The following is a 27618-nucleotide window of genomic DNA, read 5'->3' as shown; positions in this document are numbered from 1 at the left end:
AACGAGACCCGGGAAACCAGAGCCACCTGACGGCCCCTCCTCGCGCCGGACGTCAGCACGCGCACGGCGCGGGGATTCCTGAGGATTACCCATCATGCCCCGCGGGTAAAGATGGCGACAGAGGAGGCGGAGGAGGAGTGCAGGAGATCAACTCTATGCGACCAGCGGCTCCAGGATCAGATTTTCCAGTAGCGAGTAGCGGAATATTCCACAAGTTCCAGCCGAGCTTAGCGCCCCGCGGACGGAACGGGAGGAGTGATCCAGCCCGGCGGAGTGAGTCTCACCACCGAGTGTCTCACTACCGAGAGAGTGTCGGGAGGTTCATGCGGACTCCGTCCTGAGTGGAGCGGATAAAGTTTGTGACGACAGTCCGCCCGCTGGCACACATTTCCGGGGGATTACCTGATCCAGCCCCGGCCAGCGTCACCAGCCGCGACCCGCCGAGGTGAGACACGACCCGGGGTGCTGCCCGTAGTCCGCGGTGTTTGATCTCATGCTGGACAGTTCGCTGCACCTGGGTCGGACTGGGCCATGTCCACGGCCAGCAAACCAGCCAGACGCTACTACTGGTGTACAGGCAGCAGATTGAACGGGGATGTGTCAGTATCATGTTGAAGTGTCAGATAGGTGGATGTGTGTGTACAGGTTGATAGTGAAGCACCGAGCCCGGGCTGGTACATGATGTAGATGGGGTCGGACCCGGGCTGGTTCATGGTGTAGATTGGGTCGGACCCGGGCTGGTACATGGTGTAGATGTGGTCGGACCCGAGTTGGTACATGGTGTAGATGGGGTCAGACCTGTGCTGGTTCATGGTGTAGATGGGGTCGTACCCGGGCTGAAACATGGTCTAGATAGGGTCGGACCCTGGCTGGTACATGATGTCGATGGGATCTGACATTGCCGCAGGCTCCACTATCGACACATCGACGATCGGGAGGCGATCAACTCCGAAATGTCATTTCTTACTAAATGGAGCCTGTATCGGTGTCAGCAGATGAGAGCAGATTACTGGTATGTCACTAGTATGTACAGTAACACCGGCGGCACCTCGCCTCTCTGTCGGTATATATACCCTCCGCTGCGGCTGCTGGGCATTTATCGAGGTTTGCCAAAGCTTCTCTGCAATCTGCTCACACCGATCCCTACTCATAGCCAAGAGTGTTCAGCCCGGATCAGGGAATTACTTTAACACAACGGCGCTAGTTACGTTGAAGAGCCCAGCCCTCCGTGTGTGTGTGAGAGCTGTACCCTCCGTGTGTGTGTGTGTGTGTGTGTGTGTGTGTGTGTGTGTGTGTGTGTGTGTGATCCGTATGTGTGTATGAGACATGTAGCGTGTTTGTGTGAGAGACATGTACCGTGTTTGTGTGAGAGAGATGTACCGTGTCTGTGTCTGCGAGAGAGATGTACCGTGTGTGTTTTTGTGTGTGGGAGAGAGAGAGATGCGCCGTGTGTGTGTTTTTGTGTGTGGGAGAGAGATGCAGTGTGGTGTGTGTGTGTGTGTGTGTGTGTGTGTGTGTGTGTGTGTGTGTGTGTGTGTGTGTCTGTGTGAGAGAAAGATGAACCGTGTGTGAGAGAGATGTACCGTGTGTGTGTGTGTGTGTGTGTGTGTGTGTGTACGTGAAAGAGGAGGTGATATGGAATGTTGATGATGCGGATGATGATGTCGGTTATTTTCCTGGCTGTCCCCGCGTCGCAGTGAGAGACGGGAGCACGCATTGGGTACAGTACGATAATGTTCTCTCCTCATTTCCCCACGCGAAGTGTTAATGTCACCTTTCTTTTCAGATGCCAGAGCCGTTATTCATAACGTGGATGCACATTAGAAGTCTGTTCAGTCGTCTGGGCTCCTTAATGCCTGTTGTGTGTTCAACAACCCACTCAAACTTTGACGTACGTGTGTGTTACCGTCCCACAGTTTGACAGGAAGTGACGTGTTGTGTGACTAATATTGGGAAAGTGTAAATATTGCACATTAGGCTCGCCTATTGACTTCGTCTTGTAACTAACTATGAAACAATAAAAATGAGACGGATAGTTAGTCAGGTCTGAGTTCAGATTCCACTAAACATATCCGTTTACAGCAAAGCACAGATTTTCAAAACTCATCAAATCAAATGGCTGCCTCAGGATTTCTGAGGTCATGTTATCCAAACTCTTCCCTAAATCTCCAAATCTCACTTCCTTTAAATGACTCTGGGTCAGCAGATAGCAGGATAACCCACAGCTCCCCATAGCATCTGACCTACCTCGACACATACTTAGATCTGTAAAGACCACAACACATAGGGGTTGGGGAATTTTACCCAAACAAAGGAGGTTTGTCCTGTCGTGGAACTGCCAATGAGTTAAGTCTCCAGTGTAGCTTTATAGAGGTGCAGAACAGAAGATTTGATTCATATATGTGCATACATAATGCAGGCCAGTGTTTTGTTGACTCATGGCTGGTTTTCACTGGCTCTTTCTGTGTGTACTATATAATGCGATTGGGTGGATGCTTTTATCCAAAGTGAATTATTGAGTGCATACACATAGTGCAAAGCAGGAGTTGCCCCAGTGGGAATCAACCCTACACCCTGTCGATGTTAATGCCTTGCTTTACCATTTCAGCAAGCCAATAAAACAGTTTATCATCTGTCCATGTCAGTGGTGCAGGAAGCATCACATAATCAGAACCTTTTAAGAAATCAGGTTCTATTCCTGACTCGGAAGCTCTCAAACAAGGTCTTCCTAAGTTGCATCCCCAAGCTGAAGACTCTAGTCCGAAGCGAACAGGTCCACCAGTGCATTTTCTACTTTAGGTAACCATTGAGGTAATCTTGGATCTAGCAGTCCTTCTGTGTTACAGCAGAACCTCTGGTCCATCAGTCCTACTGTGTTAAGGCAGAACCTCTGGTCCATCAGTCCTTCTGTGTTACAGCAGAACCTCTGGTCCATCAGTCCTACTGTGTTAAGGCAGAACCTCTGGTCCATCAGTCCTACTGTGTTAAGGCAGAACCTCTGGTCCAGCAGTCCTACTGTGTTAAGGCAGAACCTCTGGTCCATCAGTCCTACTGTGTTAAGGCAGAACCTCTGGTCCAGCAGTCCTACTGTGTTAAGGCAGAACCTCTGGTCCAGCAGTCCTACTGTGTGACAGCAGAGCCTGGCCCGGACACCATGGGGTGTAGTCCCGCCTGGTTTACTGTGATGTTAATGAGTTCTCCATGGCTGTGCACCTAACATTTTGACATTGAGAGCAAAATATAAAGAGCAGACACATCCTTCGGAAATAAAGTATTGCGCACAGTTATTTAATGGAAGCGACAGCGAGAGTTTCTGATCATTTAGATGTGAGGCAACGTGTTCCTTCAGAAGATATCAAGCCAGCCCTCCCAGCTGTGTGCTACAGGGCTAGCATCTTATCAGAGAACCATGTTGTCTGATTGGGTTGTCCACACAACATGGCTAATTAACATGAATTACCCTTGATTACACACGCTCACCACAACATCTGTGATTTGTAAACAAAATGCATGGAGAAGGATGCAGGCATGATGTGGTGTTGAGGCTGTAAACGGTGTGGTTCTTTGGTGGAGCCGAGAGTGATCTGTGTGAGTCATGGATTGCCCCCTAGGCTTCACTGGCAGAATAAAGCTCACCAAAAAGCCTTTGTTTCAATCCCACCGTTCATTCACATGTCAATCAGGAACCCAGCAATATTCGATGTGCGTGGGATGCAATGTTCTTGACACTGTGGTCTAAAGCCTGATGCATCGACTCCCCCGAAGCCCCACTGGTACCAGTGTACCGCCATTAGAGGTGGAGGAGAAAACATGAGTAGAAAAGTCTACTGGCTGATACTGGATTGGCTTTCTGAGCCGTACATGTTGAATATCTCATATGATACTCAATTAATTTTCACAATTTTTCCTTTTCAAATTTGCTCAAATATGATGTGTTGTAAGATCCTGATGGTTGAGTTCACTGGGTACTTAAATCTGGTTAATGGTTCCAGTGAGTATTGTTATCTCGGTGAAGAATAACCCATGTTACTGTTCTACAGACTGTCACTGAAAGAGTCAAAGTTCTCTTCAGAATTCACACTCCATTCTCACTGTTATTGAACACTAATCTAGTGTCCTCAACTTCCTCCAAAAGGCTTGTTTTTATCTATCTGTGTGGTAGTGGATGGAGGACCCTTCTAGCCAGTAGGCCTAATAACACTGTCTGATCTACTCTGAAAGTAAGCAGTGCTTCAGCCAGCCAATCAGATTGCAGACCAACAGCAAACAGAGACATCCTGTCTGTGTTTGTCAGCACACAAGCAAGATAGGCTGTCTGTCGACCAAGCCTCATGGGCTCTTGAAGTTATCCCTTCAGGAGAAGTCTGATGCTCGATCTGCTGTCTGTTGGTCTGTTGGTCAAGTTGGTAAGTCTGTCTGTTGGTGGACCTTGGTGTGCTGACCATCAGCCTCGTAAATGTATCTCAACAGCCCTAGGACGCATTAATAATAGAAACATTGATAATTCGTCAACATGTGGACAGATGATTGGTTGGAAGCAGAACGTTTCTGTGGTGAAATGGACTGCGGAGAAGACGTGTCAAGGTCTGGATGGGAGGAGAGAAGGAAAGTAGGTACGAGAGGGGGAGACGTTTCGGGGAGGTAGGGGAGAAGAGGAGGTAGGAGAGAAGGAGACGAGGAGATGTGTCTCGTTAGGAGAGGAGGAGGAGGAGGAAGGAGAAGAGGAGACGTCTGAGTGTCGGCTGTGCTCCTCGGAGCGATGAAGAGGAGGGGCGTGTTTCAGGGCTGGGTGGAGGCTGTGCTCCCGGCGTCAGACACTGAGTTCATACATTCCTAGCATGCGTCGCTACCTCTGGAGATACACGCACACACCAGGAGGAGACACCTCGGCGCTCTGGTTCAGTGAGAGCGTTCGCTATTCTACGGCTCGCTCGCTCTCTCGCTCGCCCCTCTCTCTTCCCCCCCCCACCCCAACCACCAGCCGACACACAGGATCCATTCAGAGCAATGACTCAGTACACACACACGCGCACACGCACACACGCACGCACGCACACGCGTCTGATATTACAGGTCTCGCCCCTCCAGGAAGACAGTGATACGTCGAAGTGTCCGTCTGTGCACAGAGTTGATGTGAGTCTGCAAGTAGAGGAGCCTGGCTTGGTGAACCCACTGGTGATACCGATGCAGCCCGTCAATCTAACATCTTTAATGACCCTCAAACGTGATTGGGTGTAGGTGCAGATTCAAAATGGTGTCTGTGCGCTCGGTGCGGCGTCACGTCTCTACGCGTCCCCCATGCAACCCAGGCTATGTGTTTCCACAACGTCACTTGCTGCTATCTGTTATTATGCTACTGCTAGCTCCCTCTGTATGGGAGATACTGCACTTGCTATCACTCAGAGCTAACTTGGTATCGGAGCTATCTGCTCTTATCCTCTATCTGCTCTTATCCACTATCTGCTCTTATCCACTTCAAAGCACCTTACTATCGGCAGTAACTGCCGTGTTTTACCACTACTAGCAATGGTTCCGGCGTGGAGGAGATCTTCAGATAACAACAGTGTCGTCTGTATCTCTGGACCTTGGACCGGAGATCAGACTGGAGTTCAGAATGCTGAGGGCCCAGACCTCGCCTGAGGCTCATGTTATTCAGATGTTTGCAGGGAAGATGGAATTTCTCATGCTTTGTTAGAAAGCTGGACTATTCCTTGAGGAAGGGAATAGTCTCCTCCCTGGGTCTAATAGGGGGTAGACTATACTGGGGGTCCTGGGGGGGTCCAGATCTCTTTGGAAACAGATTAAACCAGAGTGCGGCCTCCCCCCACATGGAGTGGAGGACGCGGTACGGGGCGGGGGGATTTAGGGGTTGTAGGGGTGATGGATGGGGGGGGCTGCCCTGCCCATGGGCAGTCGGTTGATGTCTTTTGACGATGAAGCAGTAGCAGCGCTGATTGCTTTAAGGCTGTTTTTCACTCCCGGGCTCGCAGAGCTTCGTTTGGGAGCGCAAGACGACAGAAGTCCGGTCAACGTTCAAACAGCCAGTGAAATCCCTGGTGGACCGACGGCCCTCATATGACGAGGTCCTCCATGTCCTTATCCTCCATGTTTTTAAAATTGTATTTATACTTTATTTATCCACGCATGCTAAGTGCCCTCATGCTATGTAGCGTAGCACGCCAAGTTCCCTATCAAGCTAAGTATCCTAGCATTCTAAGTAAGCTAGCATGCGGAGTAGCACGCCGTCATGCCGTGTCCTCCCATGTTCGCCTCCCCCCTGATGTCTTCTGAAGCCAGAGCTGTTTGTCTGCTCAGCAGAGATAAGACAGCAAACTGCAGCGCCTCGCAGACAGAACAGCCATCTTGTACCTGCCGCCATTAGCCTCATCAATTAACACTAATGAGTTGCGTAACACCTGGGAACGCACCACCTCCAGCTGGTGTACGTGTGTGTGTGTGTGTGTGTTCTTGTGTGCGATTGTTTGAATGTTGTGCAGTCACAGATCCTGAAAACCACAGGGGGTCCACTAGTAGAAGACTGATTGTACTGGGCAGCTGCCAGTGTCAACCATGAGAAAACTGTGGGTGTGCTGGATAGCTTCTAATTCCACCAGTAGGAGACTGGTTGTACTGGGCAGCTCCCAGTGTCCAACAGTAAAAGACTGGTTGTACGGGGCAGCTCCCAGTGTGCAGCCAGTAGGAGACTGGTTGTACACTGTTGTCCTGCTCCAGCGTTCCGCAGCGGAAAGAACTCTCTCCGTCTCCGTTGCCGGGGGGTTCGGGAAGGTAACCGAGAGCAGAGTAGCAGGTTATACTAAGAAGCTCCCCCCCCCCCCCTCCTCCCTCCCCCTCCTCTCCTCTCCTCTCTCAGCTTCCTGACACAAGATGGTGGTGAATCACAGAAAACACTCAGGCTTTTAGTCTGCCTGGAAAGAAAAATCCCCTGTCAGCAGTTCTTGGCAACAGCCTTTACCCAGCATGCACCTGGCTTCCTGGCCGGGGGAAGTGGTCTGTTGGCCGGTTTCCCTCCCGCTCCTCTCGGCAGGTCTCTGGCAGCCGGCGGGTGGGTCACATGGCGCCCGGGCGGGGTTAAGTAACATCGTGCCGCGCTCCGGTCATCAGGTCGGGTTCTTCGGTACTGCTCCGTTTACCGGCAGGCAGACGCCCTCATAGGAGGTTGTTATTATTATGAGATGATTGCAATCAAAGGGTTAGGGTTTTGATTGACTTTATTGGATAAGTGGTTGTTGAGACTGGGGCGGTGTGTCTGGTTAGTGGGACCTGACGCACTGTGTCACCATGGGGGCGGCGTGACACTCAGGAGGTAGAGTGTAGAGGTGTCCCTGAGCGAGACGCCTCACCCTGACTGCTGCTGACGAGTTGGCTGTTGCCCTGCGTGGCTGACACCGCAAACAGCTGTTAGCGTCCTCCGGTAGCTTGCCGCCGCGTGGTTGGACGCTGGCGAATGACGGGAAGCACAAGGGTCAGGGGGAGCAGACGGCCTCCTGGATCAGAGGAGTTTGTTTGTTACAGTTGCTCAGCTTTAAGCCAAAAACCTCACAGAAGATAAACCAGAATAAGCAGAACATCCTCAAAGTACAGCTGAATACAAACCATCAAACCCGTCAGTCGCTGTGGCTATACGGTTTAGTCAGGTGAAAGGGAAACATTGATTGGAGCTCACACCGCCTGCTCCTGGCTCTCCTGCTGGGGGGGGGGGGTCAGCCTTCAGCCAACAGTGGGGGCCCTCGTGGGTTGGTGGGGCCCTCGGTGGGGGCCGACGGGGGGGCTGAACCTAGAAGCAGCATGGAGGCGCGGTTCTCCCCACTCCTTTTTTATGAAGTTGGACCTAAACCTGTAGAGCCCTACTGATTAGCATGCTAGTCTCCCAGCCCCGTGTCTCCTAGCCCCAGCCTCCTAATCCCTGCTTGCTAGCCCATTGTCTCTTTAGCCCCTTGCCTCCTAGCCCCTTGCCTCCTAGCCCCTTGTCTCCTGGCCGGTACTGGCAGCTGATTGGCTAGCAGCAGTGAATGACAGCGGGCTGGGGGGTGATTGACAGCTGGCCGGGGGGTGATTGACAGCTGGCCGGGGGGTGATTGACAGGTGGCCGGGGGGTGATTGACAGGTGGCCGGGGGGACCTGATTGACAGGTGGCCGGGGGGACCTGATTGACAGGTGGCCGGGGGGACCTGATTGACAGGTGGCCGGGGGGTGATTGACAGGTGGCGGGGGGTGATTGACAGGTGGCGGGGGGTGATTGACAGGTGGCGGGGGGTGATTGACAGGTGGTCGGGGGGTGATTGACAGGTGGTCAGGGGGTGATTGACAGCTGGTCTGGGTATTGACTGGTCTCCTGTGCTCTGTCTCCACCGGTCGCGGGGTCCAGGGTAGCGGGAGCGTCTCATGCCCAGAGGGAGAGGCTCTCATGCCCAGAGGGTGAAGGTGGTCCGCCGGCCGCCGCAGCCTGGAGGCAGGAGGAGCAGGAGCTAACACACAAGGTGAGCAGCGGCTACGCTAGGAGCTACCGTACCATGCTGTACGCTAAGCTACCATACTGTACGCTACCGTACTGTACGCTACCGTACTGTGTACACTAAGCTTTGTTACTGTACGCTACGCTACCGTACTGTACGCTAGGCTACCGTACTGTACGCTAGGCTACCGTACTGTACGCTAGGCTACTGCACTGTAGGCTACGCTATCTTACTGTATGCTACCGTACTGTACGCTACGCTATTGTACGCTACGCTTCACTACGATCTGTACGCTATTCTATTCTACTGTACGCTATGCTAACGTACTGTACACTAGGCTATCGTACTGTATGCTATGCTAGGCTACTGTACTGTACACTACCCTGCTGTACGCTAGGCTACTCTACTGTCTGCTCTAGTCTGCTCTATTCTACTTTACTGCTTTACTCTAGTACTGTATGCAACTATCTGCCCTCCTGTTTTCCTCCCTACTCTATAGAGAGGACTCTATACTATATTCTACTGTTCTCCTCCCTGATACACACCCTGTGTGTGTGTGTACTGTGCATATAAAGACCACGGTTCCATATTGAAGCACTATGATTAGTGGCTGAACTGAGGGAAACAGCACAACTTTAATAATGGACACGCTTTAAAAAGACCAACCTGCTGGATTCATTACCGGGGATCTCTCCGTGTGACCTTTAGAACGTCAGTATTTTTATACCTCTGCTCCTTGGAGTAGCGGTTTAAGCTTCATCTAAACTTGTGTTTGTGTGTCGCCTACATCAAACATACTATTACATTTAGGGCGTTCAGCAGACACTTTTATCAAGAGTGACTTACAATAAGTGCATTTGTCAGAAGAAAGAGAAACAACCATTTATCGCTGTGGGTACAGTAAGGATCTTCATAGAACTAACAATCACTAGGTTAACCCATTCCCTGCATACAACAAAGATAGCTTGGGTAAGATGCTACACAATGCTAAGCACGCTTTTTCAGTGCAATGTCGTCAAGTTTATTAGCTCGTACAAGGACTTTAAACCGGGGAGTTAAAGGAAACATCCTCTTTCAGTTCTTGTTGATCAGCGTGTTCCTGTGGTGGTTCAATGGTAAACGGATTGCATTTATGCAGCGCTTTTCTAGCTAGTGGCCACTCAAGGCCCTTTACAACATTGCCTAACATTCCCCCATTCATTCACACGGTCACTTGCTAAGGGACACCTCGGCTAGGAGGAGCCGGTGATCGAATTAGCAACCTTCCGGTTACCAGCCGACCCGCTCTTCCTCCTGAGCTGCATGCCGCCTTGTTTTTTTCATCCATTCTCTTAATTAACAATGAGTTAGACGATGAAGCCCCGTCTGTCTGTCTGTCTGTTGTGGTGTTGTCGTCTTGTGTGGTGTTGTCTTGTCGTGATGTTGTTTTGTTGTTGCAGTGCAGTGCTGTAGCGGGACAAAGCCTCCCTTCGTAAGTGACAGTTGACAGTTTGTGTTGTCGTGTTGTGGTTTCGCGGAACAAAGCCTGCCTTCTTCAGACTAGAGTGACAGTTTGTGTTGATGGATGGAGGAGTCCTGCCGTGATGCAGATCTCCTTCCCTTCTATCGTCAGGAGAAAGGTCTTTGTGTGACAGGCCATCACAAATTCAATAGAGGCAACCGTTGGAAACCCTGGTCGCCATGGCAGCCAGACTTTGCAGCGGTTTGCGTCAGATACTTGACGAGCACAGCGGGTTCACGGCCACACTACCTCGAGGTTCACCTGGACCTGATTCTGATTGGCTCATCTGGAGGAACCACATAAGAGTGCTCCAGGTCTATGATTGGCTAACGAGCCCTAAGTGCATACTTAACTATTTATACTCTTCTGTACCGGAAAGGATGTAATAAAATACGGTTTTAATGACAGAGTATCGATCTGATAATTATTTTAATTCAGTTTATGAAGAAAGAGGATGCCTAATGACTAAGTATTGATAACCTATCTTTTTGGATTTACGGTAGATGGAATCTTGGAAGATGAAATTAGTGATGCACGTGGTCGAGCATAGTGATGTGTTGAAAGCATCCTCAAGAAAACATAAAAGCATATGTCTTATCCGTGATATCATTTCATATACGTGGTGCGGAGACTCGATAGCCAAACAGACGCTTCTGGCTGGTTTGAACCGACCAATCAGGAGTGTTCAGCCCGGAGAGGAATGGGGTGTTGAGACGGGATGGTTCCCAGTCCATGATGACCAGGACAACATCTGGATGATGATTCCCAGTCCATGATGTCCAGTACAATGTCCGGGTGATGGTTCCCATTCCATGGTGTCTGGTACAACGTCAGAGTGATGGATCCCAGTCCATGATGTCCGGTACAACGTCATGGTGATGGTTCCCAGTCAATGATGTCCAGTACAACGTTAGAGTGATGAGCTTATTGATCAGGGTTGGATCTGAACTAAGAGGAATCCCCAACAATGTCCTCCCATCTATTATTCATGTTCAACACTGATGGCGCAATCAAAGTGAAACTCCCAGTCATGTTACGACTGAACGCACTGCACTGTTCAACATGCACAACGATTTGACACCTGTGGCCGATCTGAGGGCTTAACAACCAGGGCCTCATTCACTCCTTCATTCACCCCTTCATTCACTACTCCATTCACTCATTCATTCCCAGGGTTCATTCCCTCCCTCATTCATTCATTCACACATTTGTTCATTCAAGCATTCATTCATTCACGCGTTCACTCACTCGTGCATTCACTCATTTACTTATCCATTCGATCATACGTTCACTCAGCCATGCATTCACCCGTTCATTCAGTCATTCATTCATACACTCGTTCATGCATGCATTCACTCATTCATTCGTTCACTCGGTCATTCAATAGTTCATTCACACGTTCGTACTCACTTTATACAATCATTCACTCGTTGATACACTCGTTCGTTCACTTGTTCATTGACCCGTTCATTGACCCGTTCATTCCCTCGTTCATGCACAGATGTTGCGGTCCCCTGATGAGGGGAGCAGCCAGCGAGCTGGGTGCAGTAAGCTAGAATAAAATAAGACCGGTACTTTATGACCCCAGAGCAGGAACTCAGCTGTCACAACAGAACAGTGGCAGGAGAAATGAAAGTCTTAATTTAAAGATGTTACACTACAAAGAATGACTGCACTACGTTACAGATGACCTAGACATGTTATGAACATTACACGCTACTGTATTAAACCGTACATCATGAGGGCCTGTTGGTGGCAGGCTGCTGTCCATGTCTGATAATATCGTGCTTCATTAACATGTTGTGTAGAATCTAGCACTCACGCGCACAAACACGCATCACTGTGTGTGTGATGTTAATTGTGGCTATTTTTGTCTCCTTTTAATCCTCTAAAGCAAAGAAATACACACACACACACACACACTCGCACACAGACACGTACATACACACGCACACAACGCACTCGCCCACAAAGCACACATTCGCACTCACAAATAGCACTCACACAAATGAACAGAGGCACACCTTCATCTCCCAGTGAAAAGTGAATAGTGTTGCTATTTTTGGAAGCAATAAACACACACACACACACGCGCATACACAAACACCACCATTGATCATTCCATAGGACGGAGCCGTCACTGGGCCGTCTCTTGTTCCACCGTTGGCGGTTACTTGGTGTGTGCGACCGTGTGTGTGCATATGTGCGTGTGTGTGCATCGGTTTTATCAGTCACGGTTGTATGTGTGATGGAGCCTTAATAATGTGAGCGTCTGTTTGCGCGAGTGTGTGTGTTCGGGCTTTTGTGTATACATATGTGGGCATATGTGTGTTTTTGTCTGTGTGAGCAGTGTGTGTGTGTGAGTTCCTGTGTGAGCAGTCTGTGTGTGTGTGTGTTTGTGCCTGTGTGGTGTGTTTGTGCCTGTGTTAGAGGTTTGTTTCTGTGTGTGTGTGTGTGGAGCAGGACCCCTATTGGATTCCATAGGTTTCATTCAGATAAGTAGCCTAGCGCTGACATGCTCGCTGTAGCGCCGCTCGATTCGGCCAATCAACTGCTTTGTTGGCAACACACTTTACTGGGATCAATCTGTAGCCAAGAGGCATGCTGACTCTACCGCTCTCTATCTTTCTCGTTCGCTACCCTGTCATGCTCTCTCCCTCGCTCTCTCTCTCGTTCTCCCTCGCTCTCCCCTATATATAATATGTTAATGCCCTTGTTAGGGTGTGTTCAGGGGACCCGAGGCCGTATCCTGTGTCATGACAGTGGAGTAAATGTGCAGGACCTCCGTCGTGTGTTACCTCTGCTCTCCGTCCTGGAGACCAGGGCTGACCCTGATGTCTCGGAAGAACGCTCTTTACCGACGGCAGCGACCAGTGTTTAGTAGTCATGTTTAGTTCCAGTGAAGAGTGAGATTTTTAAAGAGAAGTTCTTCCTCTTGGCCTGGGAGTGTCCATTAAGCTTCTCAGCTCTCCAACTATTTTACATAACACAAACTGTTTAAGACAAAATTTGACTGTTACGCAGACTTCTTCTCTATGCAGATGACCTGACGTTATGTAGATCAGACCTCCCCATTCCTAGGCTCTTTATAGTTCTAATAGGCAGCACGGCTTTGTTCTCAGGATATAAATACTTCCCTTCTCTTTTCAAAACACTCTGGGCTCTCGATTCTTCTCCCTGCTTCAGTGTTCAGAAACGCCAACAGAAGGCTTTTCTTCTTGGTTGCGTCGTGTAGAAGCTGACCTACAGAGAGGGAAGGAGACCGTGGAACATTCTGGAGGTCGAGTGTCTCGACCGGACGTCTCAGCGATAACACAATAAAGACTCCTCTCTCAGGCATATCTGATAGAATGGAGCACATCCTGCCTGGCCGACGCGTCCACAGCCAACGGAGTAACCGTCTTCACTTTAGCGCAAGTTAGGTTCGAACGCTTTCATACGTTCTCCATTCAGCTCGCTCCCCTCTTCTCTCGAAGGTCTGAGGGGCCACTTAGACGTGACCTTCCCCAAAACATTTACTGTGACTATGGTTTTCTATTCATGTGCTCTTCATTTGTTTCTTTTTCTATTTATTATTCAGCCCTGTGATGCAACTCTCCCTTTTTTTTCACACTTTATTTCATCCTGTGCGATGTGGTCGGCGTTGGGATGGGAGGGACTGTTTGTTTCAGGCGCGTACTTTATTTACAATTCATTTTCTTTCACATTAAGGGCATTTAGCGGACTCTTTTATCCAAAGCGACTTACAATCAGTACATTTGTCATAAGAAAGTCAGTACAGTACAGTGCCAAGCACTAACAATAACTAGGTTAACCCATTCCCTGCATACAACAGAGATAGCTGGGAAAAGACGCATGAATAAATACATCATACAGTAAGTGCGTACATTAAGTGCCAGGACGTACAACATACAATAAGTAGGAGGGGAGGTACGGACTCTAGGCGTGGAAAAGACGAGCCACAGTCCTCTGATCCATAGCGTCAGAGCACTGCGCGCAGGTTACCCAGAATGCAGTGGGGCCACGCTGATGTGGAAACATATCGGTACCATCGATCGCCCGCGAGAGCAAGTAATGAGAGAGAGGGAGAGAGCGAGAGGGATGGTGGTGGAGTGAATACGGAGAGATGCAGCGATGGTGTAGGTTGAGTGTGTTGGAGAGAGAGAGAGGGAGAGGGGAGAGAGAGGCAGGGTGTAGGTTGAGTGTGTTAGAAAGAGGGACAGAGGTGGTGTAGCAATACAGACAGAAGAGATGTTTCATGTGTAGAGGAGAGAGGGTGAGGAGGAGAGACGAGGGGAGAGACGAGGAGTGAGACCGAGGAGTGAGACCGAGGGTGAGGAGGAGAGACCGAGGGTGAGGAGGAGAGACCGAGGGTGAGGAGGAGAGACCGAGGGTGAGGAGGAAGAGACCGAGGGTGAGGAGGAAGAGACCGAGGGTGAGGAGGAAGAGACCGAGGGTGAGGAGGAAGAGACCGAGGGTGAGGAGGAAGAGACCGAGGGTGAGGAGGAGAGACCGAGGGTGAGGAGGAGAGAGACCGAGGGTGAGGAGGAGAGAGACCGAGGGTGAGGAGGAGAGAGACCGAGGGTGAGGAGGAGAGAGACCGAGGGTGAGGAGGAGAGAGACCGAGGGTGAGGAGGAGAGAGACCGAGGGTGAGGAGGAGAGAGACCGAGGGTGAGGAGGAGAGACCGAGGGTGAGGAGGAGAGACCGAGGGTGAGGAGGAGAGACCGAGGGTGAGGAGGAGAGACCGAGGGTGAGGAGGAAGAGACCGAGGGTGAGGAGGAGAGACCGAGGGTGAGGAGGGAGAGACCGAGGGTGAGGAGGAAGAGACCGAGGGTGAGGAGGAAGAGACCGAGGGTGAGGAGGAGAGACCGAGGGTGAGGAGGAGAGAGACCGAGGGTGAGGAGGAGAGAGACCGAGGGTGAGGAGGAGAGAGACCGAGGGTGAGGAGGAGAGAGACCGAGGGTGAGGAGGAGAGAGACCGAGGGTGAGGAGGAGAGAGACCGAGGGTGAGGAGGAGAGAGACCGAGGGTGAGGAGGAGAGACCGAGGGTGAGGAGGAGAGAGACCGAGGGTGAGGAGGAGAGACCGAGGGTGAGGAGGAGAGAGACCGAGGGTGAGGAGGAGAGAGACCGAGGGTGAGGAGGAGAGAGACCGAGGGTGAGGAGGAGAGAGACCGAGGGTGAGGAGGAGAGGCCGAGGGTGAGGAGGAGAGGCCGAGGGTGAGGAGGAGAGAGGCCGAGGGTGAGGAGGAGAGGCCGAGGGTGAGGAGGAGAGAGGCCGAGGGTGAGGAGGAGAGAGGCCGAGGGTGAGGAGGAGAGAGGCCGAGGGTGAGGAGGAGAGAGGCCGAGGGTGAGGAGGAGAGAGGCCGAGGGTGAGGAGGAGAGAGGCCGAGGGTGAGGAGGAGAGAGGCCGAGGGTGAGGAGGAGAGAGGCCGAGGGTGAGGAGGAGAGAGGCCGAGGGTGAGGAGGAGAGACCGAGGGTGAGGAGGAGAGGCCGAGGGTGAGGAGGAGAGAGGCCGAGGGTGAGGAGGAGAGAGGCCGAGGGTGAGGAGGAGAGAGACAGGCTGGGTGTAGAGTGCTTAGTGTCCGGGTCCTGGGGGAACCGACCGGGTCTTTTGGCTTCCGGCGCTGACCCCCCCCTCCCCCTCCTTCCCCTCCTCAGGATAACCACGACTCGGAGCCCCCAGCTGGCCACGCCCCCGCGCCACGCCCAGGATGACCAGCGCCGCCCCCAGCAGGAAGCCGTACCGCCGGGCGCCACCGCAGCACCGCGAGACACGCCCCCCGCCCCAGCTCTACAGCGGGGAGATGCCCCCGGCCACGCCCCCACCCCCGCCGCCGCCGCCCTCGTCGTCGCAGCCGGACCCCGGCCAGGTAACCCCTGTCCCCCCGCCACACAGGTCATGTGTTTATAAAGGTGGATGACGGTCTATGAAGGCAGTTCTACATTGCCAAGTTGGTTCGTTCGCGGCTTGGCACGCCCGGCAATTTCCCTGTCTTGCCCGTGTAAAACCGAGGGGGTAAAATCCACCGTCGTCACGGAGCCGGCTTTCTTGGTTCACTGGAGAAGGCGGGGCTACGCGAGGAGAGTAGACTAGAATAATTTGCGTACTCTGATAATCTGAGTGTAGGCTACAAACGCGATTAACTATTGAGAAGTGCTAAAACGCCAACATATTCTTTGTTTTGCTGACCACTTGTTTTTTATCCCGCAAGAGCCCCGTAAGGGAAGTTCCTCTGGTACTTTCTCGTAGATCTCACCATCTCTCCCCGTCTTCGTTGAATGCGACTGCATCGCCTTCTCCCCATCATGAAGATCAGCAGCTCGCGGATTTCACCCTCTCTCCGGTTAGAACTATTGATATCGCTGCGTTGTCTCTGTTGTCGAGACAACGCAGCACCACCACTACCCAAGTCCCGCCCCTGGAAACGCGAAGCCACCAATATGTGTAGGGTCCAGGAGGGTAAATTGGGGTGTGAAATGAAGCCGGTATATTACCCTCCGTTAGTGTTACCTGGACCATGCCGGGAAACGGTATATAAAAAGTAATATTGGTTGGGTCAGCGCTGGCTGTGGGGGCAGAAGGAAAGGAGATGAGAAGGTGAGGGGGTAAGGAGTTGAGGGGGTAAGGAGGTGAGGTGAGAGGTAAGGAGGTGGTCTCCAGCGTGTTCAGACCTAGAGCTGTGGTCCCTATCCCCTGGAGGAGGAGGAGCCTCATTAACCCCTCCCCCTCCCGCTGCTGCCCGCCCCCTCCAGGCTGCGGGGCGTGGCCGGTGGGCGTCGCCCTCTGACAGCGACCTGGAGGTGGAGTCCAGCTTCTCCAGCCTGGACCTCCCTCGGGCCTCCTCCACCTCCACCCTGGGGCTGCCGGCCCCCGGGGGGCCCCACCAGGGTGGGGGCGGGGGGGAACGGGCGGGGAGTGCCTCCCCCACCCTCTCCTTCAGGGAGGAGGTCGAGATCCTGTCCCCCGGGGATGCGCGGCGGGGCGGGGGGCCCCGAGGCGGCGGCCCCCCCAAGAGCATCCTGAAGCGGCCCGGCGCTCGTGGCAGGAAGTCCCGGTCGGCCGAGGTGCTGGACCAGAGCCAGGCCCCGGGGCGCGGCCGGGCCCCCGCCGCCCGGTCCAAGAGCCGGTCCCTGGAACGGCCGGACCTCCGCCGCGAGAGGAGGGCCTCACTGCCGGGCCCCCCCCCCTCCTCCTCTTCCGGCGGCGTTGTCCCCGGCGACTGGAACTGGAGGCTGGGGGCTCTGGAGGAGAAGGTGAAGTTCTCGGGCTTCCTGGACGACATCACCTGCAGCGTGCTAAGCCCCGCCCACTTGGAGCTGCTGGGCAGGAAGCAGCCGTCGCCGGAGAGGCGGGGCCGGGGCTGGAGCCAGGGGCCCAGGCGGTCGGGGGCCGGGGGGGGGAAGCGGGGGCCGGCGGGCCAGCGGCCGTGGGACGGATGGGTGTCGCCTCTGCACCGCGAGCCCTGCCCCGAACAACAAGCCACGCCCACTCCCTGTCAAAGCCAGTACGGAGGGGAGGGGCCTCGAAAACACAGGGCGCGGCCTAAAGAAGAGGCTCTGGACCCGGGTCCACGGGCCGAGAGAAGAGGAGGGCGGAGAGACCCGGAACACGAGGGGCGGGGCCAGCCCCCGCAGCAGGAAGTACCGGTGCCACACAGGAAGTCGGGGGGCATACCTTGTCCTCCGACACCTCACTTGGATCAGAAGACGGACCCTAGCGTCTCTAACTTATCCCAGATCAAGGTATGTGAGCTGGGCTCCAACCGGACAGCCCCCCTCCATCCGCCTGGCCTCCACCCACCTGGCCTCCACCCACCTGGCCTCCACCCGCCTAGCCTCCACCTGCCTGGCCTTCACCCGCCTGGCCTTCACCTGCCTGGCCTTCACCTGCCTGGCCTCCATCCTATAACCTCAGCCTTCACCCCCCAGACCCCCCCCCCCCCCCCAGACCCCCACCCCCCAGACCCCCACCCCCCAGACCTCCACCCTCAGGCTTCCACCCCTCAGACCTCCACCCTCAGGCTTCCACCCCTCAGACCATCACCCTGAGGCTTCCACCCCTCAGACCTCCACCCCTCAGACCTCCACCCCTCAGACCTCCACCCTGAGGCTTCCACCCCTCAGAGCTCCACCCTGAGGCTTCCACCCCTCTGGCCCTGCTGGTCCTGTTCCTGTGTTCGACGGACGGAGGTCATCTAAGCATGCAGAATACGTCCTTCATGTGTCGGCCCTGCTACCCGGGAACCAATCAGACCGTCCGAGGCGGTGTGTGTTAGTGAACTGCTCCGTTCGTCACGGGTTCAGAGCTCCTCCCCCAGGGGGCCATATCAGCTTCACAAGGTCTTATTGATTATTAATTGTAATGTCATGTCATCTATTGATGGACTCATTGAGCAGATGTTTCCCCCCCAAAGCTACTGCCCAGCAGAGACGCTCCAGGTCTCTACTACAGCGGGTTGTTGGTTCCGGTCTGTTGATGCCACCAGGGGACCTAAACATTATCGATCGTGTATTGATCATTGTCTCTGTGTGGAGCCTTCTGCCCCATCGATCGGGGCTCCTCTGATAGAACGGGGTTGGAGGAGATCCAGGCTGGAACAAACATCTCCATAGAACTGATTTAGCGTCACCCCACGTTCTACCCTTCTCAGCTGTGGGCCTGGGTTCCAGTCCAACTACGTCCTAATGTTGAAGGCCAATCCCAGAGGATCCTTTACTCCTAGCTTCGGTTCAAATCCTATTATGGCCTGCACTCCTGCCAATATAGAGGTCCGATCCCAGACAAGCATTTTTCCTACTGGCCTTAGTTAAAATCCCACAACAAACTGCTGTTGGCGAGCCCAGGATCCCAAAGGACCCTTAATACTGTTAGTCTGGGTTCAAGCCCCACCACAGCCTTTTCTCTTGCTGTTGTAGGGATCTAAGTCCTATAAACTTTGGTTAAAATCCCACCAAGAGCTGTTCTCCTACGGATGCAGAGTTCACATACCAGAGGACCTTTAAGTCCACATAGCATGGCCTCGAATCCCACCCTCGGCCTGTGCTCTTGTTGGAGGGGTCGGATCCCAATTGACACATTGCTCCTGTTTGCCTTGGATCAAGTCCCATCATGGTGTGCTGGGATGAAACCTGTGCTCAAGAAGGTCTTTACCCAGCTCTGCACAAGAGTCTGAGCCACTGTCCAGCTGGCCCCTGTTAAACACCAGCCTCTGATCCACACACAATCCCTGGGTCTGATACTTGGTACGCTCCCCCCGGGTATCGACCACACAACCTGCCGTCTGCTTCCTCCTGTCTGTCCCTCTGTGTGTTCTTCCTGCTGGAGGGGGGTCTTCTCTCCTGGGCTGACACCGTTTGAGTGTGTCGCTGTTCTTCCTGATCCTGAGCAATGGCAGCGATAATCCCCCCAACCCCCCCGCAGGCGCTCTGCTTCTCCGGGAACACGCTGTGATCTAATGGAGGCTAATCCAATAGCAACACTAATGCCACTGTTGTTGTTGTGTGTTACAGGAGGCGCTGTCGGACGCAGACAGGATCAGGTGAGAGCTGCTCACTGTAGAGAGAGACCAGCACGCCGTAGAGAGAGACCAGCACGCTGTAGAGAAAGACCAGCACGCTGTAGAGAAAGACCAGCACGCTGTAGAGAAAGACCAGCACGCTGTAGAAAAAGAGCGGCACGCTGTAGAGGGAGTCGGCACGCTGTAGAGAGAGACCGGCACGCTGTAGAGAGAGACCGGCACGCTGTAGAGAGACAAGCAGGCTGTAGAGACCAGCAGGCTGTAGAGAGAGACCAGCAGGCTGTAGAGAAAGACCAGCACGCTGTAGAGAGAGACCAGCACTCTGTAGAGAGAGACCAGCACACTGTAGAGAGAGACCAGCACACTGTAGAGAGAGATATCACTCCGCACTGTACAGAGAAATATCACTCCGCATTGTAGAGAGAGACCAGGGCCTCATTACACCTTCTGCCGGGACCAGCCACTGATACTACCTAGTACTGTCTACTGATACTACCTAGTACTGTCTACTGATACTACCTAGTACTGTCTACTGATACTACCTAGTACTGTCTACTGATACTACCTAGTAATGTCTAATGATACTACCTAGTACTGTCTACTGATACTACCTAGTACTGTCTACTGATACTACCTAGTACTGTCTACTGATACTACCTAGTAATGTCTAATGATACTACCTAGTACTCTGTTTAGTGATACTACCCAGCACTCTCTGGTAGTAGTACTCTCTGTCTAGTTAGACTACCCAGTACTCTCTTGTAGTAGTACTCTCTGTCTAGTTAGGGTGCACTCACACTCGGCCATCTGGCCGTGGCCGTTGGTCGTCGCAACTGTGGCCTGGCCACGGTAGGCTCTTGTACATACGTCATCACGTCGTAACACGTCATCACCAAGGGTCCGCTGCATGGACCATAATAAAGTCTGCCGTCAGTCAGAGTTTTAACAACAATGGACAACAACACAGAGAACACACCAACATTTGAACCGCTTGAAGCCATGTTTACCGTTTAATGGGAAAGAAGGCTCGTCGCCTTTATTATGTCCATGGTCGTCACATGGACTATACGTCATCCAGCTCAGGTTACGTAGCCGTGCGTGTGCGCGTGTCGGCTCATTAGCATCTGTACCGTAGCGGCCCGTACCGTGGCAGCACACCTCTCCCAAGTGGCCAAGTTGGCCCGGCCTGGCCACACTCACACTGTAGGATTTGAGCACGGTTAGGTGTGAAAACGGCCACGGCCAGATGGCCTAGTGTGAGTGCACCCTTAGACTACCCAGTACTCTTTGATAGTAGTACTCTCTCACTAGTCATGCTACCTATTGCTAGTAGGTACTACTAGTACTCGTACTACTCCTATCCCCAGGAGCTGCCCTGTGTATGGATTGGCCTAGATGAGAGAGAGAGAGAGAGAGAGAGAGAGAGAGAGAGAGAGAGCTCATTATGGTCTATTTAACTAAATACTGCAGAGTAGCCCTCTCACACGTACGCACACTGATGTCAGCTGATCAGTGTGAATTCATTATCTTTTTATAAGAATAACAGAAAAATAGGTTAACCTATTTCTCTACTGTTTTTCACACTTTCTCATTCTGCCTCTTTCCCTCTCTCCGTCTCTCTGTCTGTATATCTCTGTCTGTGTCTCTCTCTCTGTCTGTGTCTCTCTCTCTCTGTCTGTATATCACTTTGTCTGTGTCTCTCTCTCTCTGTCCTTGCCTGTCTGTCTGCTCCCCCTCTCTTCCCCGTTACCCAGAATCCTCCAGCTGCAGAATGAAGAGCTGCGTCGCTGCATGTCTCATGGCAACCACAAGATGGAGTCCATGGAGGTGGAGTTTGAGAACAGCCGTCACTACATGCAGACGGAGCTCAGTCGCACCCAGGACGACCTGGACAAGATGAGGGACAAGTTCAGGAGGTGAGGAGGTGGAGCTGGTGGAGAGGGTAGAGAGGGAGGAGACGTGGGAGTCGGAGGGGATGGCGAAGGGAAGCGGAGAAAGGGTGGATGTAAAGGAGGTCGGGTTGGGGGACAGGAGAGGGATGAGGAGCAGGTGGAGGAGGGAGAAGGCTCTGGATGATGATGATGGTGGAGAGATGAGGTCACAGGACGTGGTTCGGCCTATTGAAGGAGGAGTGAACCCCGGCAAGACGTCTGTTAAGATCTTCTACGTTAACATTTGATCCCTGAGTAAAATAAGACATTGTTAAACCAGTATGTCATTCAGAGAGAGCGGGTGTGTAACCAGTATAACCAGTCAGTGAGCGTTCCTCAGTCCGAAAACGGGGCCCGATCTCTGGGGGGCATCGTCCTGCCTTTTAACAAGGCGCTACGACCTCACCACCCAGGGACACCGGCCGCCAGGTCTGTGTGGCCGCGGGGAGCTCTGTCTGGCCGAGAGAGGGTTAAGATCCCCGGACACCTGGTAGTGAGGGCCGTAACCATGGGGATACGAGCCCCGCCCCCCCCCCCCCCCCCCCCCCCCTGGAATGCTCAGTGTTTGAAGGTGAGCTGAAACGGGGGGGGGGTTCACTTCCACCGGAGCCCAGAGAGATGAGATACATACAGGAAGCTGTTTGTCCTCACACACACTCACCAGTATGTGTGAACGCACGCACACACATACACACAACACCACACGCACACACACTCTGGATCCCACTCACTGTTAACACTAAGAGGCTGTTAATATTTCTTGCTATTTTTTTGTCTCTCTTTCTCTCTTTCTCTCTGTCTCTGTCTCTTTGTCTCTCTCTCTCTCTCCAGACTCCAGAACAGTTACACAGCGTCCCAGCGAGCCAATCAGGATCTAGAAGAGAAGCTCCACGCCCTGGTAACCTTTGACCCCTTCTTAGTACCTCTTGGATCAGAAGAGGTACTAAGAAGTACTTCTTAGTCAGGGGGCGGCCTCGTTAGGCTCAGGGGTCAGAGGTCATGCTGAGCTTGGCGTCCTGGGGCACCTCTCCCCCCACCCCCCCCCCCCCCCCCCCACAAACCCGTAACCTGATTGGTCCAGGGCAGGCTGTGCGATGCGGGAGGAAGTGATGTCACAAGTTGTGATCCAGCTTGCCTGAGGCGGACGTTTCCATCAGGGGCGTCGGCCTGCTGAGGGGGTCGGAGGTCAAACTCTTGGCAGCCTCCCGGCTGCCGCTCAGACAGGAAATGAAGCACGGAGTGGCCTGCTCCAGCGCTACAAGAGACCCCCTGTGATGGAGACAGGTCCCCCCCTCAGGTCCTCCTCCTCAGGGCGGGGCCTGGGTTCTCAGGCCCTGATAGGCCACTCCCCCAGGTCTCCCTCCCCGCGGGGTCAGGAGGATGTTGGGGTGAACGATGAACGGGTGAATCCTCCCTCTGCTGGAGGTGTGGGCTGGGCTGAGGGTTAGGGGCTGAGAGGTGGGGAGATCGTCACCGATGGACTGGCATTTCAATTGAATTGAAATTAGCATTTAATTGACTGTTTCTATCATGGCTTAGTATTGTCTTTATAGAATTATTAACATAAAGATGGAACGCTTAGAGACGTTTTTGTGTCAGTGAACTGCATTGACATCGTCATGTGTTCAGCATTTGGTCCGATCAGAGTATCGGACCCACTGGGTGACCTTTGACCCCTGGCCTTTGTTGTTAGGCTGTGGGATGTTGGTCGTGTTCTCCCGGTCCTCTGATCTCCTCCTCTCCTGTTCCCTGTCGCTCCGATGATGTCCCCCCCCCCCTAAAGTCTCTGCTCTGCTCCCCCTCACGCTGCCTCGTGACGGACTCACCGCCATCTTCATCTTCCTCATCTTCACTGGTCACCCTCCTCCTCCTCACTAACCAGGCCACCGTCAGCCAGACCTGGGTCCATGCAGTTGGGTTCTGCTTCAGTATCTCCTGCTTCCGCTCACCTCCCCTTTCCTCCCCATCCTCCCTCCTCCTCCCTCCATTCCTGCCCTCCTCTCTTCTCCTCCCCTCTCCATTCCTAACTCCTTTCCTCCCCTCTCCCATCCTCTTCTCCTCCCTTCCTCTCTCCCCTCTCCCTTCCTAACTCCTTTCCTCCCCTCTCCCCTCCTCTCCTCCTCTCTCCTCTCCCCCCTTCCTCTCTCCCCTCTCCCTTCCTAACTCCTTTCCTCCTCTCCTCTCCTCCTCTCTCCTCCCCTCCTCTCCTCCCTTTCTCTCTCCACTCTCCTTTCCTAACTCCTTTCCTCCTCTCCTCTCCTCCCTTCCTCTATCCTCTCTCCTCCCCTCCTCTCCCAGACTATACCAGACCCCTGCCCCCTCCCTCCCTCCACCTCCATCATGCATCTCCATCGCCTGTGTCCCGCCCGGTTCTCCGGCCCTGGTTCCGTTGCGCCGCCGTCCGTCGGATGCTGCGGTTCCTGAGCGGTTCTCGGCGCTGATGCTCTCTGTCTGCTCTGCTCTCCAGCTGCGGAAGGTGGAGCGGGACAAGAAGACCATGGACCAGGAGATTGTGGAGCTCACCAACAAGCTGCTGGACGCCAAGAACACCGTCAACCGGCTGGAGGAGCTCAACGTGGGTCACACACCTCTCTCCGTGTCTGTGTGTCTCTCGCCCCAGGAGCGCTACAGACAGGACTCTAACCCTCTCTCTCTCTCTCTCTCTGTGTCTGTTTGTCTCTCGCCCAGGAGCGCTACAGACAGGACTCTAACCCTCTCTCTCTCTCTCTCTCTCCCTGTCTCTGTGTGTCTCTCGCCCAGGAGCACTACAGACAGAACTGTAACCCTCTCTCTCTCTCTCTCTCTCTCCCTGTGTCTGTGTGTCTCTCGCCCAGGAGCGCTACAGACAGGACTGTAACCTGGCCGTCCAGCTGCTCAAGTGCAACAAATCTCACTTCAGGAACCACAAGTTCTCTGACGTAAGTGTGTGTGTGTGTGTTGTTTATTTCTTTAAAACACACGCACTATAAAGAAAGTATATATCTTTATAAAGAAAGATAAAATATAAATTATTATACAGTATATACAAATATAAATAAATAAATTAAACATACAAGTATAACAAAGGTTTGTCCTGTGTCCAGCTCCCGTCGGAGCTGCAGGTCATGGTCCAGAGGCACATGAAGAGCAGCCTCCCGGAGGGAGGGGGGCCCTCGTCCCCGGGCCCCCAGGAGCCCGACACCCTGAGCCTGACGCCGGCCGACGTGGTGCCCACTTCGGTCATCGCCCGCGTGCTGGAGAAGCCCGAGCCGCTGCTGCTCAACTCGGCGCAGTCCTGCAGCGCCACGCGCCCCGCCTCCGAGGACGTGTTCGTCCACGTGGACATGACGGGCCCCGGGGCCCCGCGGCCCAACGGGGGGGCCCCCGGGGGCCAGCACAACGGCTCGGCCGGCCGGCGCCCCGAGACCCCCCTCACCCCCGGTGGGGGCGGGGGCGAGGAGGGGGTCGGCGCGGGGGGGCGGGGCGGTAACTCCTCCTCCTCGTCCTCGTCGTTCGAGAAGCTGAGCCCCTACCCGGCGCCGCCCCCGCCCCACCACCCCCACCCGCTGTACCCCGGCCGCAAGGTCATCGAGTTCACCTCCGACGACAAGGTGAAGATCCCCAAGAACTCGCCGCTGCCCAACTGCACCTACGCCACGCGCCAGGCCATCTCCCTCAGCCTGGTGCAGGCCGACGCCCCCCCCAGCCCCGCCCACTCCGACTCCGGCTGGCGCTCGGCCGCCTCCTCCTCCTCCTCGCCGCCGCCGCCGCCGCGCCCGCCGGCGGCGGCCCCGGGCCCCCTCTCCGGGGGGTCCAGCCCCTTCAGCTCGCCGCCGCAGCCCCCCAGCTCGGCCAGCTCGGAGGAGGACCTGCTCCTCAGCTGGCAGCGCATGTTCGTCCAGAAGGAGGCGCCGCCGGCCGCGCTGCAGCACCGCACCTCCTTCAGCCGCGACTCCGCCCGCCAGCTGGGCCTGGGCGGGGCCTCGGGCGGGGGCGGGGCCGCCGAGCGTCAGCGGGGGGGCGTGGCCGCGTACTCGGACGGCGAAGAGGGGTCGTCGGCGCCCAGCTGGACGGCGAGCCGCGAGTCGAGTCTGGACACGGACAGCAGCAGCGTGGCGGACCCCCGGCCGGGCAGGGGGCACCCCCCCCCGCCGCCCCCGGCCGGCCTGGACCCCCGGGGAGACCCCCCGCACGCGCCCCATGACGCCGCCACCGCCGTCGCTATGGCGACCCACGGGGAGCCGCTGACCCCGACGCCGGCGCCCGTGATGCAGCGCGAGGAGTCGACTCAGGAGGAGGAGGAGGGGGAGGAGGAAGGGGAGGGGGAGGAGGAAGAGGAAGAGGGGGGGTCGGTGGGGAGCTGGGCGGAGGAGCGGGACGTCCTTCCCTGCGACCTCCCCGTCATCACCCCCACCCGCCACCTGGAGTACCCCCCTGACCACGCCCCCCCGCCCCCGCCCGCCCCGGGCTACACCCCCCCGGGGCGGGGCCAGAAGAACCCCAAGAGGATGGGGGTGCACCATCTGCACCGCAAGGACAGCCTGACGCGCGCCCAGGAGCAAGGCACCCTGCTGGACTAGAACCCTCACCCTGCCTCTACTGACTGCTGGCTCCCCTCCTGGTTTCTATGACGACCATCCAGACTCCTCCCACCGCCCCCATCCAGGAAATAGCCATACTGCCGTATGCTGCCGGCTCCTGTACACACACACACACACACACACACACACACACACACACTCACACTCACACAGTCACACTCTCTCACCCTCACACTCTCTAACTACGACTCTTTCAGTGCCTATCTCTGTCTGGGTGGAGGGGGGTGGGGTGTTGTTGCTCCGCCCCCTCTCTCCTATTGGTCAGCCCTCATCAGAATGTTCCGAGCAACATGGCGCCACCAGAACCCGTCTCCCCCCCCCCTCCCTCCCCCACAAACTGTCGCCCTCATGGGGAGGTGATGTCATAGTATTGATTTATTATCGTTTTCCATTGATGATCCAGTGTTGTTATTAGTGTTATTCTTCGGTTTCTCATCGTGTCTTTTTTGCGTTTAAGATTTAACTTTAGCTCCGGCCATCGCTGGTGATGTCATGGATGCTCCGCGCGTCACGTCACTCATCGATCGGTCAGGTTCTGGATCGATCACATCTATTGATCGGGGCTGTCCTGTGACCTGGACGTGATTCATGTCGACACACACACACACACACACACACACACACACACACACACACACACACACACACACACACACACACACTCTCTCACACTATTACATTATGCATGTTATGCAACAAGGTGCGTTTCCTCCACCGGTATTGGCTCCTAACAGAGCGCTGTCATTGGTGCTCCTTCCTGGCCAATCGGCGTCCTCGGCTCGTTGTCCTTGCTGACCTGCCTTCCGAAAGCCTCTTTATATTTAGAGCCTCATAACCATCTCATTTATCCTTTAAGATGTATTTTACTTTGTGTATATTTTGTGTTGTTAAGCGAGGACTTGACTGGTTTGGGGTGTTGTGCGTGTGTGGGTTTGTGTGCGTTTCTGTTGTCCTCACTGTCACCACATTCTTGTTGTGCGTCTGTTGCTCGAGTCAGCATGTCGCCATTACAACAGCATGTTGCCGAAACCACGCCCTCCGTGATTGTGTGGCCACGCCCATACGGCCACGCCCACCATAGACTACTTGATTGATCTGATTGATTGTTCTTCCAATCAAATCCCCCCCTCGCCCACACACACACACACAGCTGATTGTACTACCATGGTACACCTGGTAACCGTGGTAACCAGGTTGTCATCCACTGTCTAACTGATCAAAGTCTGTTTGAACGCTCACTGTATACGCCGCCCACATCTGCTTGTTCCCCAAAACCTAAATGGATGTAGAGGGGTATGATGTCATGGCTCTAGATGGGTATGATGTCATGGCTCTAGAAGGGTATGATGTCATGGCTCTAGGAGGGCATGATGCCATGGCTCTAGAAGGGTTTGATGTCATGGTTGTAAGGGGGTATGACGTTATTCAGGATCTCATAACGAAGACCAGGAATGTGAATGCCGGGAGGAGCGATGATGTTTGGAAAACGTTCACTATTGTGAGGAAGTACTCAGCAAGCTCTTCTGGTGTGTGTGTGTGTGTGTGTGTGTGTGTGTGTGTGTGTGTGTGTGTGTGTGTGTGTGTGTGTGTGTGTGTGTGTGTGTGTGTGT

General features: G+C 54.2%; 2 protein-coding genes across 5 annotated transcripts in view; both read left to right on the top strand.

The window, feature by feature from the left end:
* Positions 1 to 27618, top strand: part of LOC115559454 (neoverrucotoxin subunit beta) — a 544561-nt gene that overhangs the window by 138731 nt on the left and 378212 nt on the right. The window lies entirely within an intron of this gene.
* Positions 93 to 27618, top strand: tjap1 (tight junction associated protein 1 (peripheral)). Of its 3 annotated transcripts, XM_030378188.1 has the most exons (10): positions 95 to 445; positions 8387 to 8498; positions 15638 to 15849; positions 19490 to 19518; positions 21252 to 21413; positions 22260 to 22326; positions 23311 to 23340; positions 23896 to 24003; positions 24263 to 24346; positions 24512 to 27618. In XM_030378188.1, exons 3-10 carry the CDS (start codon positions 15691 to 15693, stop codon positions 25985 to 25987), a joined length of 2115 nt encoding a protein of 704 aa, XP_030234048.1. In that variant the 5' UTR covers positions 95 to 445; positions 8387 to 8498; positions 15638 to 15690; the 3' UTR covers positions 25988 to 27618. The 3 variants fall into 3 exon arrangements, with proteins under 3 accessions (XP_030234049.1, XP_030234048.1, XP_030234050.1); XM_030378189.1 differs by lacking the exon at positions 8387 to 8498 and having other exon boundaries at positions 93 to 445; XM_030378190.1 differs by lacking the exon at positions 23311 to 23340 and having other exon boundaries at positions 96 to 445.

The sequence above is a fragment of the Gadus morhua genome, chromosome 15 (assembly GCF_902167405.1).
Source record: "Gadus morhua chromosome 15, gadMor3.0, whole genome shotgun sequence".
In the NCBI taxonomy this organism is placed as follows: domain Eukaryota; kingdom Metazoa; phylum Chordata; class Actinopteri; order Gadiformes; family Gadidae; genus Gadus; species Gadus morhua.
The sequence above is the reverse complement of the archived record's forward strand: the minus strand, read 5'-3'. Positions and strand labels throughout refer to the sequence as shown.

Coding starts and splice junctions, on each gene's coding strand:
- tjap1 (XM_030378189.1), top strand. CDS start 15,691: ATGACCAGCGCCGCCCCCAGCAGGAAGCCGTACCGCCGGGCGCCACCG. Junction 19,519..21,251: donor TCGGACGCAGACAGGATCAG/GTGAGAGCTGCT, acceptor CCCGTTACCCAG/AATCCTCCAGCTGCAGAATG. Junction 24,004..24,262: donor ACCGGCTGGAGGAGCTCAAC/GTGGGTCACACA, acceptor TCTCTCGCCCAG/GAGCGCTACAGACAGGACTG.